Source organism: Macaca mulatta, chromosome 3, assembly GCF_049350105.2.
Source record: "Macaca mulatta isolate MMU2019108-1 chromosome 3, T2T-MMU8v2.0, whole genome shotgun sequence".
Lineage (NCBI taxonomy): Eukaryota > Metazoa > Chordata > Mammalia > Primates > Cercopithecidae > Macaca > Macaca mulatta.
Genome location: NC_133408.1, coordinates 175,029,381 through 175,045,431, shown reverse-complemented (window position 1 = coordinate 175,045,431; position 16,051 = coordinate 175,029,381). Strand labels below are relative to the sequence as shown.

The 16,051-nt window shown below is 44.4% G+C and overlaps 1 protein-coding gene across 10 annotated transcripts in view; it reads left to right on the top strand.

Annotated features, from left to right (window-relative positions):
• The first annotated feature begins 10,432 nt into the window (after positions 1–10,432).
• The window catches only part of WDR91 (WD repeat domain 91), a 28,646-nt gene continuing 23,027 nt past the window's right edge, over positions 10,433–16,051 (top strand). For 5 of the 10 annotated variants that reach the window (XR_013415616.1, XM_015134972.3, XM_077997418.1 and 2 more), the window contains exons 1-5: positions 10,433–10,566; positions 12,198–12,377; positions 12,955–13,162; positions 14,737–14,819; positions 15,843–15,973. Coding sequence is in view for 7 of the 10 variants with exons in the window: in XM_015134972.3 (XP_014990458.3) it covers positions 10,444–10,566; positions 12,198–12,377; positions 12,955–13,162; positions 14,737–14,819; positions 15,843–15,973 (725 nt within the window). In the remaining 3 variants the exon portion in view is untranslated. Of the gene's footprint in view, positions 10,567–11,078; positions 11,112–12,197; positions 12,378–12,954; positions 13,490–14,736; positions 14,820–15,842; positions 15,974–16,051 lie in introns of those variants that run through there. The other 5 variants (XM_077997423.1, XM_077997425.1, XM_077997420.1 and 2 more) reach the window with 4 other exon arrangements.

Genomic DNA, 16,051 nt, shown 5'->3' with positions numbered 1-16,051 from the left:
TTTACTGTCTTTTGTATTTACCTATGTAATTACCTTTACTAGCGCTTATTTCTTTGTGTGAATTCAAATTATTGTCTAGTGCCCTTTCTTTTCAGTTTAAAGGACTTTCTTTGGTATTTCCTATAGCGCAGGTCTACCAGCAACAAATCCTCTCAATTTTTGTTTATATGGGAATATATTTTTCCTTTATCTTGGAAGTATAGTTTTGCTGGATATAGAATCATTAGTTTACAGCCTTTACTTTCAGTCCTTTGACTATGTCATCTCACTGCCTTCTGAACTCCATTATTTCTGCTGATAAGTTCATTGTTAATCTTACTGAGTCTCCTTTCTATACGATAAGTTATTTTCTCAGCCTCCCAAAGCACTGGGATTACAGGCATGAGCCATTGCACCTGGCCAAAAATGGATATTTTATATAATATAATGTGACACCTCTGAAAATCAGATTCTGCCCCTTCCTTGGGGTTTATTGTTGCTTTTTATTTGCTTACTGATATGGTTTGTCTGTATCCCCACCCAAATCTCATCTTTAATTGTAGCTCTAATAATTCCCATGTGTCATGGGAGGGACCTGGTGGGAGGTAATTGAATCATGAGATTGGGTTTTTCCCATGCTGTTATTGTGATAATGAATAAGTCTCACGAGATCTGATGGTTTTATAAAGGGGAGTTACCCTTCACAAGCTCTCTTTTCTGCTGCCATGTAAGATTTGACTTTGCTCCTCATTTGCCTTCAGCCATGATTGTGAGGCCTCTCCAGCCATGTGGAATTGTGAGTCAATTAAACTTCTTTCCTTTATTCATTACCCAGTCTCTGGTATGTCTTTATTAGCAGTGTGAGAACAAACTAACACACTTACTATTATTCCAGTGACTTCCCTGGACTAACTTTGTAAAATATATATATATTTTTTCTTTGAGACAGAGTCTTGCTCTGTTGCCCAGGCTGGAGTGCAGTGGCCCAGTCTTGGCTCACTGCAAGCTCCACCTCCCAGATTCACACCATTCTCCTGCCTCAGCCTCCTGAGTAACTGGGACTACAGGCACCCACCACTGCACCTGGCTAATTTTTTATATTTTTAGTAGAGATGGGGTTTCACAGCATTAGCCAGGAGTCTTGATCTCCAGACCTCATGATCCACCCACCTCGGCCTCCCAATGTAAAATCTTTATTCTTTGTCATGTAGAGCCACTGACAACTAAGCTTGGTTAACTTAGTGGTCATCTAGTGATTGGACAGAGACGTCCCTAAATACCTTGAACCAATAAGCCTCCCAGCCTTTGCCAAGGCAACCACTTGTGTAGGGCATGACTTCAACATTCTTTCACTTTACAATTCTGCCTCAGTCTTCACTTGTCACTTGCACAGAGCCTCAAAGTCAGCCAGAGGTAGGAGAAAAGAGCCTTCTTATTTTCTGGGCATGCACACATGTATGTGGCCTTCTAAATCCCATGGAATATTTTAGAGCTTTATGAATGTCCAGATGTCCCCTATGGAGATCTGATTTCACTTTTCTTTTTTGGTTTTTTAGCCAGTCTCTTGTAAGCCTCAACTGATAGCACTGCCTCAGGCAGCTGTGATGTTAAACAATTGCTAATGATTATCTCTGACAAATTCCCTACCCATAGACTGTTCATACAGAACAACCTTAGACCAGATAAAGACAAGCCCTGAGATTGGAGCTTTTAAAAGAGCTGCCACAAAAATCAAATAGTGATAATTATCTGGAGATGAGGCTTTTGGGAATTCCAATCCCATTTTATTTCCTTTTGGGAATTCTTGGATGCTGTTTTTCATAGCTACTGTTACTGTAAGTTTCTTGGTTTTCAAGGCTATTGCAGAGCTACAGAAAGGGAGATGGGAACAGGGTGCATTAAAATGATAAAAGTGTGCCATTCTTACCAAGCTGCAGCTGAATAAATAATCCTCAGATTGTTGCATGCCTTTGATTAATTTTGGGAGTTTTGCAAAAGTTGATTTTGAGCATTTTTGACAGTGTTCTTATCACTTTAATGGAAGTCTTTGCTATACTAGAAGTGCTTTCTCGTCCTCATTTGTTGCTTTAATTTTGAATTTAAAGTATTATTGGAAGGAGAGACATTGACTAGATATTTCCTCAAACAAAAACAAAACAACAGAGGGCCAGGCAAATGGTCCAAGATGATGAATTGAGAAGGTTTGGACTGTTAATCCTAGCTGTACCTTTGAACTACTTGGGGAGCTTTTTAAAAATTCCCACCCTGCGAGATCCTGATTTAGTTGATTTAGAGTATGGCCTCTATAACAGTATTTTAAAAGCTCCCTTGGCCAGGTGCCATGGCACATGCCTGCGATCGTGGCACTTTGGGAGGCTGAGGTGGAAGGAGTTCAAGACCAGCATGGGCAACATGGTGAGACCCTGTCTCTACAAAAAATAAAAAAATAGCTGGGCTTAGTGGCACGCACTTGTGGTCTCAGCTACTTGGGAGACTGAGACTGTGGGTCACTTGAGCCAGGAGGTTAAGGCTGCGGTGGGCTGTGTTTGTACCACTGCACTCTAGTCTTGGCAACAAATAGAGACCCTGTCTAAAAAAACCCAGCAACCATAAAAACAAAATAACAACAAGAAAAGGCAAAATAAAAGCTTTCTAGTGATTTTAATATGCTACCAGAGGGAAAATCACTGGTCTAGAGTGAGTTTCAAGACAGAGGTTGACTTTTTGAGCCAGGGATGCAGTATGGTGATATGAACCTGGACAGCAATGTTTGTCAAAGTGTGTGCTATAGGCTAATTCCCTCCAAGTCACCCAGACTGGCAATTTCCAAATCATATGTCTTGAAGGACCAAGTTTTCAAAAATTATTTCTTATTTCTAATCTATATTGACTGAAACTTTTATAAAATGCAACAAAAATGAATTACCAGAAAAACAGAATAAAAAGTGATGCACAAAATATGTCCAAATATTTTATCATTACATCCAACAGACATATGATTATTGTGTAAAATAAATATAAATATGTCTGCTTAAGCTCAGTGGACCTTGGTGTGGACTAGCAACTAAGTATGTGAACCAGTACAGAGACCAGGTAAACTTGACTTTGGGTTCTTTGTTGAAGAGGCCCATCTTAGGGAGGCATTTCCGCTGTACTGGCAAAGCCAGCCAAAGGAAGGGACCCACAGATAAGGCTCAAAAGGGAGTCCTTCTTTACCCTGTTGGGCTGGCAACAAGACAATTGTGGATGTGTGTGTCTCGCAAGCACACATCAATCTGGGGTGGATACTAGCTTATATGCCATCTGCACAGGAAAGTGGAATCCACCAGATGTGATCATTGACTCAGATCCTCCTGATACAAGGAGACATAGAAGGTTTCCCTAAGAGAAGTGCTGGGTGACCCCCTCACAGACAGTGGAAAATGATATGAAGAGAAGCCCTGAGGAGGATGACAATGATGTGTTGGAAGAGGGAGAATTCATACTAGCATGCACCATGACACAGAACACACAGGTACTGCAGAAGGCAGAAATGGTTTTGGTTTTTAGGAAATGTGGCAACAGAGTTGGAATTCTCCCATGCTGTGCTCCAGTTGATGTTTGTGAAGGCCATGTTACTTTTTAACCTAGGAGACTTGAATCATTTCAGCAGTGAAAGTGAATGATTTTACAGGCCCATAAACCTGCAAATTCCTACCACTGACCATCTAGCAGTATTATGAGTGGTTTGATACCCTGAGCTAATGGGGACTTTGCTGGGGTGGAAGGTGGTAGGGTATGCAAGTGGCAGGTTCTCACACTAATTTGAGCTGCTTCTCAAGGAGATATGATCATAGTCTGAGACCTGAGAGAAAGTGGTTCATTTTCTCTCTTTAGAATTCATTATCTCTAAGTAGACAGACCAAAGTTCCCAGAAGGTTCTTGGTAGCAGCATGAGGCCGAGGACTGTAAGGGTGAAAGAAGCTCAGGGCCCTTCTGGCCCAAAGTCTTTAATTTGCACATGATTTCTGGGAGCCAGAGAAATGACACAACTTGGTAACTGGAGTTCAGCTGTGGGGTCCTATATTTGGTTCCAAAAATTTAATTGTAGAAGTACAGGATTGGAAATTCTTAGTTTCACAGCAATTTATGTCTAAAAGTTTGGGGGGACTAGTTGATAAAAGTTTTGGGGGGCTAGTTGATAAAAATTTTGGGGGGCTAGTTGATAAAAGCTTTGTATGAGTTAGCACTAAGGTATGGTTGTTATTACAAATGAACGTGCTGTGATTAAAGATTATATTCATTATATTTATAAATTACAAAATGAATATATGTTCATGGTAAGGAATTTGAAAAATATTAAAAAGCCTAAACTCAGAAATCTCTTATAAAATCCAACTTCTCTACTACCTAGAGCCAATACTTAAGATTTTTTGTGCGGCCGGGCGCGGTGGCTCAAGCCTGTAATCCCAGCACTTTGGGAGGCCGAGATGGGCGGATCATGAGGTCAGGAGATCGAGACCATCCTGGCTGACACGGTGAAACCCCGTCTCTACTAAAAAATACAAAAAAAACTAGCCGGGCGAGGTGGCGGGTGCCTGTAGTCCCAGATACTCGGGAGACTGAGGCAGGAGAATGGCGTGAACCCGGGATGTGGAGCGTGCAGTGAGCCGAGATCTGGCCACTGCACTCCAGCCTGGGCGGCAGAGCGAGACTCCGTCTCAAAAAAAAAAAAAAAAAAAAGAAAAAAAAAAAGATTTTTTGTGTGTACATATGATTAAGAATATACAAAGCAATGGTATTGCACCTATACTTCTGTATCAACTTTTTAAAATTAAACTTGTTATTCTGATGTAACTATAGACTACACATTAATAAGCAGTTATAAGAAATAATATAGAGAAAGAAAGGATTTTGAAGGTTCACAGTGTGAAGAAATGATACATGTTTGAGGTGATGGATATGCTAATTACCCTGATTTGATCATTACATGTTGTAAATGTGTATTGAAATATCATTCTGGGCCGGATGCGGTGACTCATGTCTGTAATCCCAGCACTTTGGGAGGCCGAGGCAGGTGGATCTCTTGAGGCCAGGAGTTCGAGACCAGCTTGGCCAGCATGGTGAAACCCTATCTCTACTAAAAATAAAAAAATTAGCTGGGCATGGTGGCTCATGCCTGTAATCCCAGCTACTCAGGAGGCTGAGGTAGGAGAATCACTTGAACCCAGGAGGCAGAGGTTCAATGAGCTGAGATTGTGCCATTGCACTCCAGCCTGGGCAAGAGTGAGACTCCATCTCAAAAATAAAATAAAATAAAATAAAATAAAAAATAAATAAATAAAGAAAAGAAATATCACTCTGTATCCCATAAATATGTGTAATTATTACGTGCCAACTAAAAATAAAAGGAAAAAAGAAAAAAGAAATAATTCAGAGAGATCTCATTGTACACTTTACTCAGTTTTCTCCAATAGTAACATCTTGTACAATATAATAACCGGGATACTGACATTTACTGATCTTATTCAAAATTCCCTGTTTTACTTGTACATGTGTGTGTATTTAGTTCTCTACAATTTATCATGTTAGGCTTGTGCATCCATAACCACAGTCAAGATGCAGAACAATTGAAGTGCCACAAGGATCCTTTGTGTTGCCATTTTAAAAATCATGCCCCTTCCTTCCTCACCCCCTTCCCATGCGCCCATCCCTCTTCATAGCCTTCACTAATCTATTTTCCATCTCTATATTTTGGCTTTTCAAAAACGTTCTATACATGGAGTCATGCTGTTGAAGGACATCTGGGTTGTTTCCAGTGTTGGCTATTATGAATAAACCTTTGTGTACAGGTTTTTATGTAAAAATCTAAGTTTTCATTTCTCTGGGACAAATACCTGAGTGTCATTACTAGGTTGTATGGTATTTGCATGCTTAATCTTGTAAGAAACTGCCAAATTGGTTTCTAGAGTGTGAATCATAATTTTGAACACATTGTAGCATAACTATTTCTCCAAATAATTAAATTTTCTTAAAAAACAAAAATTTTAACAACTGCATAATATTACATGGGATAGATGTAGCATAATGTATAAGATTTCCTCTAATGTTGAACATGTTGGTTGTTTGAGATTTCTTTCTCCTTGTAGAAATCAGTAAAAGACTCCTGCATGTGGAACTAATGTGAACAGACCCGCTGGAACTGGTTCCTGTAGTCCCCAGGAGTGACTAAGTTCTGAAAGGCTGATTTGTGCTAACCTCATTGCACAGGGGCCTGAGGAAGATATCATGATGTCACTTTGTAAATCTCTGAATGAGACATATAACTGCCACACAGGGACTATTCGTGGTAGCACTGGCATAAATGATATCCCTTCCACCTACGTTGGAAGACTATTGTAATCAAAAACTACCTTTTAGTTTACCAGGAGGAAGACACTGGAATGCTATGTTTCCATGTAGTCAAGTTCTGGAGGACACAAATGGTCTTGTTGTGAGCTTTGTACCAGGAAAAGGGGAGTGGAATGCCTCTCGGGCCCAATTTTGGGATGGTCTAGTGCCAACTTCTCATCTTGGGGATGGCCTTGCCATAAGTCAGAACATAGGACGAGTGCCGGCTGTGTTGCACATGAGCGTGGGCCCTGCCCATGGCGCACTCTGGTTTCTGTGTGCCTGTGTTAAAACCTCTTCCGACTGACATAATATTTGTTTTGGAAGTGAATGCCCTCAACCAAAGCCAGTGAGCCTAGTATCTTTTCTCTCTCCACTGATTTTGCATCCTTGGATTCTACACCATCTTAGGTTGATTTTGTAGTTTAACTCTCAGTGGAAAGTACCATTTCTTCATTCCCAAGATCTTGGAGGGTATCTCACTATAGCCTCTAAATACTTATACCTTTCACTGTTGTAAATAACTTCCATTATTAAAGATACGTTGCAGTCTTATTAAAAAAACATTCTGCATAAATCTTATTTTTAATGTTTACATTAATTTATTTACTTTTTTAAAAACATAGAGAAGGGGTCTCCCTATGTTGCTCAGGCTGGTCATAACTTCTGGCCTCAAGTGATTCTCCCAACTGGGCCTCCCAAAGTGCTAGGATTACAGGTGTTAGCCACTGTGCCCAGCCTTTTTTTTTCTTTTCAGCTTATTTTTAAAATTATTTCTGTAAGGGAAATTAAAGAAATTAAGTGGGATCACTGGGCTAAAGAGTAGAAACATTTTGGAAGTTTTGATAAATTGACTCCTAGAAAAGTAGCTCCTTCTGAAGCTTAATGACAATGCCCCTTTCATTTTATGTTCACCAACAGCGGGCAATAAATTTTAAAAATTACTAACTTGAGAAGTGAAAAAGGGTATCTGGTTTAACTTGTGTGTTACTGATTTTCAGTGAGCGAAACAACATATACACAGGCTACCTCCTACAACAAGCATGAGGGCTATCAATAGGAAACCTGTGAGTTACTGGATGGATCATGGTGGGCCATTTCCAGTTTTCAGAGGTGCTTATGACTTTTTATGGAACTGACTACAGTCAGAAAAGATTTATCTATCAAAGGCTATGGCGATGGATGCTCTCTACTGAGCATGTAACTTGGCACTATCTATGAACTAGACAGTGGGCATCCACCAGACAATGAACTGCTAGTGCCTTGATTTTGGACTTTCCACCCTCCAGAACTATGAGAAATAAGTTTCTGTTGCTTATAAGCCACCCAATTCATGGCATTTCCAAAAAAAAAAAAAAAAAAAAAAAAAATTGCAGCCCAAAAAGACTAAGACAGTGACATTTGAGGAAACACGTGAAGGAGGAAAGGCAGCTATCCATATGGGTATTTTGGAGAAGACATTCCGGTAGAACAGAGGGCTTGTGCTTAAGCTCTGAGGAGCTGCCTTTCATTGATCAGAAAACTGATCTTAGCTGGTTTTACAGGCTCTGGTCTGGGAGGTGTCAGGGTAGATGGAGGTGGGGGAGGTGAGATCTATGGTTGCAGACTTCAGGTGCCCTTAGGGAAATCTAATTCACAACTTTCCTGTAGGTGGAAGCTTTGGTGGTTGCAACTCATCCAAATTTTCCAAGTTCACTTTGATGATCTGAGATCTCAAAGTAGGAGTTGGTCTCCCAGTAGTCACAGTCGTGACGCTCCTTTCCTGCCCTCGAGGCAAGGTTAGCTGCCTGTAGGGTACACTTGTGGAGACAGGTATGGCAAACAAAGAGGACAGAACAAGGTCTGTCTTGTCCTGCTGTGGCTTGCTCTGTGCTATCTTTTTGGCTTTCTCTAGTGCAGATCAGAGCCCTTTTGGAGCTGAATTTCCATAGAGTAGGATTGGAGGGTCTGAGCAGAGGGGCAGCAATGATTCTGAGTTGTATTTTGACAAACATGAAAAGTCACAGCATTCGAGGGAAGGAGAAGGGAACACTTACTGCATTTTACCAATAGGCCATTCACTGTACTAAGCGTTTTACATACACTGTCTTATTAAATCTTCATTACTACTGTGCAAGGTGGGTGTTATTGTCACCTTTTTTTTTTTTTTTTTTTTTTTTGAGACAGAGTCTTGCTTTGTTGCCCAGGCTGGAGTGCAGTGGCGCGATATCGGCTCACTGCAAGCTCTGCCTCCTGGGTTCATGCCATTCTCCTGCCTCAGCCTCCCGAGTAGCTGGGACTACAGGCACCCGCTACCATGCCTGGCTAATTTTTTGTATTTTTAGTAGAGACGGGGTTTCATCGTGTTAGCCAGGATGGTCTCGATTTCCTGACCTCGTGATCCGCCCGCCTCGGCCTCCCAAAGTGCTGGGATTACAGGCATGAGCCACCGCGCCCGGCCTATTGTCACCATTTTGCAGATGAAGAAAGCAAGGCTCAAAGATATTGGCTATTTTCCTACTTACAAAAATACGTACACTTTGTAAAAACTTCAACAATAAAAAGAAAGTTAAAAACAAGAAGTCCTTCATCGTCTCACCTCTCAGATAAAACCACTCCAATTGTCCCTTGGTATCTGCAGGGGTTTGGTTTTAGGGTCCTCCCTAGAAGACCAAAATCCATGGATGCCCTGATGTAAAAAGGCCTAGCATTTGCATCTAACCTATACACTTCCTCTTGTATACTTTAATTAATCTCTACATTGCTTATAATACTGAATACATTGTACATGTTATGTAAGTTGTTGTTAAGCTATATTTAATTTCTGTTTTTAAAAATGGCATTTTTTTTTTTAAACTGAGACGGTGTCCTGCTCTGTCACCCAGGCTGGAGTGCAGTGGTGCAATCTCAGCTCACTGCAGCCTTGACCTCCTGGGCTCAAGTGATCCTCCTGCCTCAGGCTCCCAAGTAGCTGGGACCACAGGCTGCACCACCATGTCCGGCTAATTTATTTATTTATTTTTTGAGACAGAGTTTTGCTCTTGTTGCCCAGGCTGGTGTGCAATGGCGCGATTTTGGCTCACTGCAACCTCCGCCTTCTGGGTTCAAACGATTCTCCTGCTTCAGCCTCCTGAGTAGTTGGGATTACGGGCATGCGCCACCACGCCCGGCTAATCTTGTATTTTCAGTGGAGACAGGGTTTCTCCATGTTGGTCAGGCTGGTCTCGAACTCCCGACCTCAGGTGATCCGCCCGCCTCGGCCTCCCAAAGTGCTGTGATTACAGGCGTGAGCCACTGCGCCCGGATATTTTTTATTTTTGAAACTTTGGAAAAAATATTTTCAATCCTCGTTGGCTGAATCCGCGAATGCGGAACCCGAGGATGCAGAGATCCGACTGCATAGGAACTTGGTGTAGAATCCTACTGAATTTTAAAAATATACACACACATACCCTTTTTTTTTTCCCACAAGAAACCAGGACTACAGCGCACATACACTCCTATGAAATTTGCCTATCCTAGCAGTGCATCTTGGTTATCTTGCTGTGTAGCCAATTCGTCTTACTAATGAAAGCAGGGCTTTGGGGGAGTTAGCGCTCCCTGAGGATACGTGTGGTTGTGGCTTCACGCAGGTCACTCCGCTCTAAGGGCTCCAGCTTCCTCCCTGTACGAGTAGGGCAGGGGACCGTGAACTCTGCGATGTAACGACAACCAACAGGGCGCCGCACCCCCTGCCCGCCTCGTGACTACCTGGGATATTCTTAAGGTCCAGTCTTGCTTGACTTGGGTGGCAGCCGCCACTTTCAGTAATTCAGACAAAGCCGCCGCCAGCTCCGCCAGGACCTCCCCTCGCCACCCCTCGGGCGGGGTGAGGATGACCGGAGCGGCCAGGCGGGGTGGGACTGGCTCAGGGGCGGGGCCTCGGGCGAGCCGGGGGCGGGGCGCCAGCAGAGGGGCGGGGCCTCAGGCTGAGGCGCCCGGTGCGCGCGGACTGGTAGGCCTGTCTCGTCGTGACGTGCTCGGCGCCCGCGCCCGGCCCCGCCCCCTCCCTCCCAGGCCCCGCCCCTCCGTCGCTCCGTCCCTCGCCGCTGCACCCCTAAAGACCGTGGCGCTGCGATGGCGGAGGCCGTGGAGCGCACTGACGAGCTGGTCCGCGAGTACCTGCTCTTCCGCGGGTTCACGCACACACTGCGGCAGCTGGACGCCGAGATCAAGGCGGACAAGGAGAAGGGGTTCCGGGTGAGGGCCGGCGGGAGCGGCGCGGGCAGAGGCGGCCCGAGGGGGCCGGGGAGCGGGCTTCCCCCAGCACTGCCTCCGGGGCGGGAGCGGCGCTGTCACTCGCGCCGGGGCGCGGGAGACCTCAGCGCGTCCGACCCCAGCTTGACGGATGAGGAACTGAGGCCCTCAGACGGACAGGACCTGCCTGAAGCCGCCCCCCGAGTCAGGAGCGTCGCCGAAGCTGGAGCCCCGATGTCCCGGCTTCTGGTCCAGGGTTCTGTCTCCACTCCAGCCTCCTTGGCCAGGATGGCGATGAGGTTTTAGGAGCCGAGGTTAGGTAGATGGTTGCGTTTTGGCAACAGATATTCGTGTTGGCTTCCAATGGCAGTGGAAGCAAGGAAGTCTGCAGTTCAAAACGTTAGCTGTGTTCAAGTACCTGCGGTGTTTGTTTAAAATGGCCTCGTCAGGGACTCCTTGGCAGTTTTGCTTCTGTAGTTGTGGAAGACCTCATGGCACATTAGATAAACCCAAACTTCCCTTACTCTAAAATGATTTTGCATTGCGAGGTTCTTGGAATGTATCTGTGTGTGATTTGTATGTTTGTATGTACTGACTTCAATGAGAGGCAGTGAGCTAACAGCAAGAGCACTGGAGGGGAGTTAGGAGATCTGGTTTCCTGCCTGGCCAAGGTTAGTGGCTACTTAGTGGCAAAAGCAAATCATTCCAGCCCTCTGGGCCTCAGTGGCCTGATCTACAAGCTAGGGGCGTTGGATTGGTATTGATATCTAAACCTTTTTCCAGATTCTGTACTCTGCTGTAATTGCTCCTCACAAGGAGGTGACTTCCTTGGCTGACACTCTGAGCAGCTACCACGGCTTCGGTGGAACTCTGATGACTTGAAGGAGTCAGTCCGTGCACCTCCTTATGATCCTTGGTATCCAGGAATTGTGGAGATCCTCTCATACTCTCTTCTTTCCACCCCACCCCCTTTTTAAAAAATGTGAGGTAACTGAGACTACAGTTAAGCAACAATGCCGTTTTTGTTTTTTTTGTTTTTTTTTTTGAGACAGAGTCTCACTCTGTCACTTAGGCTGGAGTGCAGTGGCACGATCTTGGCTCACTGCAACATCTGCCTCCTGGGTTCAAGCGATTCTCCTGCCTCAGCCTCTTGAGTAGCTGGGATTACAGGTGCACGCCACAACACCCGGCTAATTTTTGTATTTTTAGTAGAGTCGGAGTTTCACCATGTTGGCAAGGTTGGTCTCGAACTCCTGACCTCAGGTGATCCACCCGCCTCGGCCTCCCAAAATGCAGGGATTACAGGTGTGAGCCACGGTGCCTGGTCTGGCACTGCCAAATTGATCAAATAAGTCAGAGGCAGATCCAAGATCTCGAGCCAGATCTCTTACGTTCTGGGCCAGAGCCCTTTTACACCTGAAATTTCTGTGCTTGCTAGAGGGTCAAACCACTTCTCTAACTCAGAAAACTACTGAAAAACCGTTGCATTAGTATGTTTTGAAAATGTTATAGATTGCTAACTTACGAATTTTTTTTTACACCCAGAAGCCATGACAAGAGGAAAAAACTTTATCCATGGAGGGGAGAATTCCCTTCCGTCCCTTACCATCTTCTCCATCCATGTTTCTCACCAGGTGGATAAGATTGTGGACCAGCTGCAGCAGTTAATGCAGGTGTATGACTTGGCTGCCCTTCGGGATTATTGGAGCTACTTGGAGCGTCGACTCTTCAGCCGCTTGGAGGATATATACAGACCCACCATCCACAAGCTGAAAACCAGCCTGTTTCGCTTTTATCTTGTCTACACAATCCAGGTACCTGTTGATTCAGGGGTTCTGTTTCCCTTGATGGAAGGAGCTCTTTGATCCTGAAATAGATTTTCTTCCAGTTCCTAGAGAGGACTCTGTATGTGACTATGGGAAAGAGTGCAGCAGTTACAGTGCAATTATTTTTGGCTGTTTTCCTTCTTTTTTTTCCTTGCCGTCATCTGTAGATCATCTGACTTGTCTTCCCCATTCCTATTTCCTTTTTTATTCTAAGCACATAAGCTTAAAACAAAGGTGGTATTTTAAAGAATATAAGTAGCTGGGTTAAAGTTTGAGTAATAAAGATGATAGCTGACCTGGAGGAATGAGTCACTTAGTTATTTGAACATCAGCTAGGGATTAATTTTTAGGATGGGATTTATCATTAGAACTTCAGTTTAAACCAGCTTTGAAATGACAAGTTCCTTGAGAAAAGAGTGATGATTTCCTTTATATTATGGCATTTTATTTTGCCACTTACCTGGCAGGCTGATAGCCAAAGGTTGTCTGCTGTGCGGTGATGAAGAGTCTTACCTCTGGATTTCCGTCTCTTCTCCCTCCTTGCTACCTCCTTGTGTCTTGGCAGACAAACAGAAATGACAAGGCTCAGGAATTCTTTGCGAAGCAGGCCACAGAACTCCAGAACCAGGCTGAGTGGAAGGATTGGTTTGTCCTGCCCTTCCTGCCATCTCCGGACACCAACCCCACCTTTGCTACCTACTTTTCTCGACAGTGGGCCGACACCTTCATTGTGTCCCTGCACAACTTCCTGAGCGTCCTGTTTCAGTGCATGCATATCCTTTCAGTTGCCTGGGGCTGAGGACCCAGCCTGAGGCCCCTAGACCTCGGGATCAATAGCCCTGCTCTCCATACAGGCATTTCTTCTACAAAAATGCCCGGGGACCATTTTCATGGGTCATATGAGGGGACTGGACAAATTGTGGTTGTTTTTGTCAGTAAGCCAGGGAATCACGAATCTTAGTTCTGACACTGTGCTGCTGAAGTATTAGCTGACGTGTGGGCAGGGACAGTGGTAGCAGTGGAGTGCTAGCACCGACTTTGTCAGCAGGCACTGGGGTTGGAAGGCAGCTGCTGCTTGGAGAAACTGGGCAGCCTTGAGAGTATCCTCTCTGTGCATGAAACATGTTCCAAGGGATATACCTTTGCTGGGATTAGGTACAGATGAGAAGACTTCTTGGGTTGGAACTTTTGCCTGCGTTAGTGTTTGAGTTATTGTCTCTAATAGTAACTTCAGTGTTCCTCGAGTTGCCAGAAAACACAGTAGCTTTAAGAATATATATGCGGATATTTGCGAGGGGGAATGAATGAGAATGCAGGTAAATAATTTATGGCCTACCAAACGTATAAGCCAGAGCTCCCGAGGCCATCGTTCATACTGTCTAGGCTGGAAATTTAGAGGAGGAGAAGGGAGTCTGGCTTGAATGGGGCTGGCTGGTGAGGCACTGATAAATTTGGGTGTTTAGAGGCCCACCCATGGGCGGGCATTTTGGCCTCTGGGAGGAACACTTTGTGGTGGAGGTGGGAAGGGCACCTTTCTGTGGGCACCTTTCTGTGCCACAGATGAGTGTGAATTCCACCCTTGCCAGAGCTGCTTTGTTTCCTCCCCCTTGCTCCCTCCCTTCATCCTGAGGGCTCTCCAGTTAGTCTCGTGGGCCCTCCAGTGAAATCGAAACTGTCACTCAAAGTCTTTTCAGTGGTCCTCAAACTAGGTTACACACATACGGGCTCCAGTCCTCTTTCCAGTTCTGAGGCCCTGTCTGCTCTGTGCTCCTCCTAACTGAGGCTGCCTGAGGCAGTGGAGAAGGGCTAGTATCGCAAGCTAGATTGTGGTTGTTCTTGGGGCGGCCATGCCATCTGCAGAAAGCTTTCTCTTCTCAGTCCAAACCTTTGCCAGGGAGAGGCTCAATCTGGGAGGCGAAGCCAAGTGACTGGTCTTTTCTGCCTCACTGGCTGTATTCTTGTGGAGCCACTGGCCTCCAGGGCTGCTTTTAGCTGAATGTACTGACCTCCCTAAAGCTCAGACTGGCTTTGAAGTTCACTGGATACTAGCTGTTTGCTGCTGGTATTTGAGAGAAAATGCTTAGGTTTGGATTTATGTCCCCTCTGTGGGCTGGCCAGGCAGATGGTCGTGTGTCTGTGAGTCTGTCCGAATGAAATGAGGCCAGACCTAGAGAAAGTGTTGGAGACAAGGGAGCGACTATTTCATTAAGCCCACAAGAGCCCACGGCACCGCTCCTGTACTCTGTTCTCTGTGTCCCTGTGTCTCATGTGTTTTACTGATGTGTCAAAGGTTTGGGAAGGAGTTTTAAACATTTCACGGGCTGGCTTATTCTTTAACTTTGCGCACCAGTCCCTGTGATCCTGAACTTTGATGCGGAGTGTCAGAGGACTAACCAGATTCAAGAAGAAAATGAAGTTCTGCGTCAGAAGGTTTGTTCTGAATAGGCTTGTTCCTGGGGAAGTACTTCTGCTTTTTGTGTGTAAAATTAGGTAGTGGCAGTGGAAGACTATATTAATCAGCTTTTCACTGCCACTACCTAATTTCTCAGATGGAAATGAGTTACCAGAAAGTCAGTATTGGGAATTTGGAGAGTAACAGTCTCTCAAAACCAGAGGTGAGATTCATATTTCAAGTCAGATATATAGCATGAACAATATAGTAACAGTAATTAACTTTTAAGGAGAAAAAGACTATATGCATCCATGCCACCTTATAACTAACTTGTTTTCGTATGTCTGTTTCATCTTTCCACATATAGCTATATATGTGTATGTATATATACACATATGTAAACTATACGTATATGTATATATGTAAACGATATATGTAAACTATATATATACACACACACACATAGATATATAGTTTACAACCCAGATATAATTTAGTTGTTCCTACTCAGCTATATGCTTCTCTAGTTTGATAAAACAGTAGAGCCAGGGGACCCACATTTGCCTGTACATTTTGCCTGAGGAACATTTCTCTTTCCTGAAATTAAGATCTCTATAGGTAATATTGTTAGGAAAAGGAAGATTATAGGCTGTTTAGGTTATGGGGTTTAAGATTCTTGGGTTTTGAGGTGTGTGTATATGTAATTTTCTTCAGGCAAAAGGTTAAAAACGCTGTAATTCATTAAATTTTTTTTCCCATTCCAAAGAGCAAAGCAGGATGGGTGGAGCTATTTTTCTCAGTGAGTCTAGGAGGAAGCAAGTCAAATGATTAAAAAGAAAATGGGTTTTGGATTTCTAATGGTTTTTGGTTTTCTCACCTCATTGTTCAGTGACAGCAGTCACTTTTCCTAGTCTGCAGTGAGCAGAGTGAGATGGGCCCCTTGATGCTGAGGCGGGTGGCACTCAGACCAGTGGGCTTGGATGCAATGTGTCTAGATATCTTCCTCCGCAGAGGGAAGGTTAGGTGAGATCATTGGCTAACTCAGCCCTACCCCTGTGTAGCTTTTTGCATTGCAAGCTGAAATCCACCGACTAAAGAAAGAGGAGCAACAGCCAGAAGAGGAAGAGGCCTTGGTCCAACACAAATTGCCTCTTTATGTCTCCAACATGGACCGCCTGGGGGACTCGGAACTGTGAGTGTGTGTGACGGCCCTCTCCTTTTCTCTGCCCTCTGTGCTCTCAGCCCCACCATTCCCTCTGATCTTGCCTTG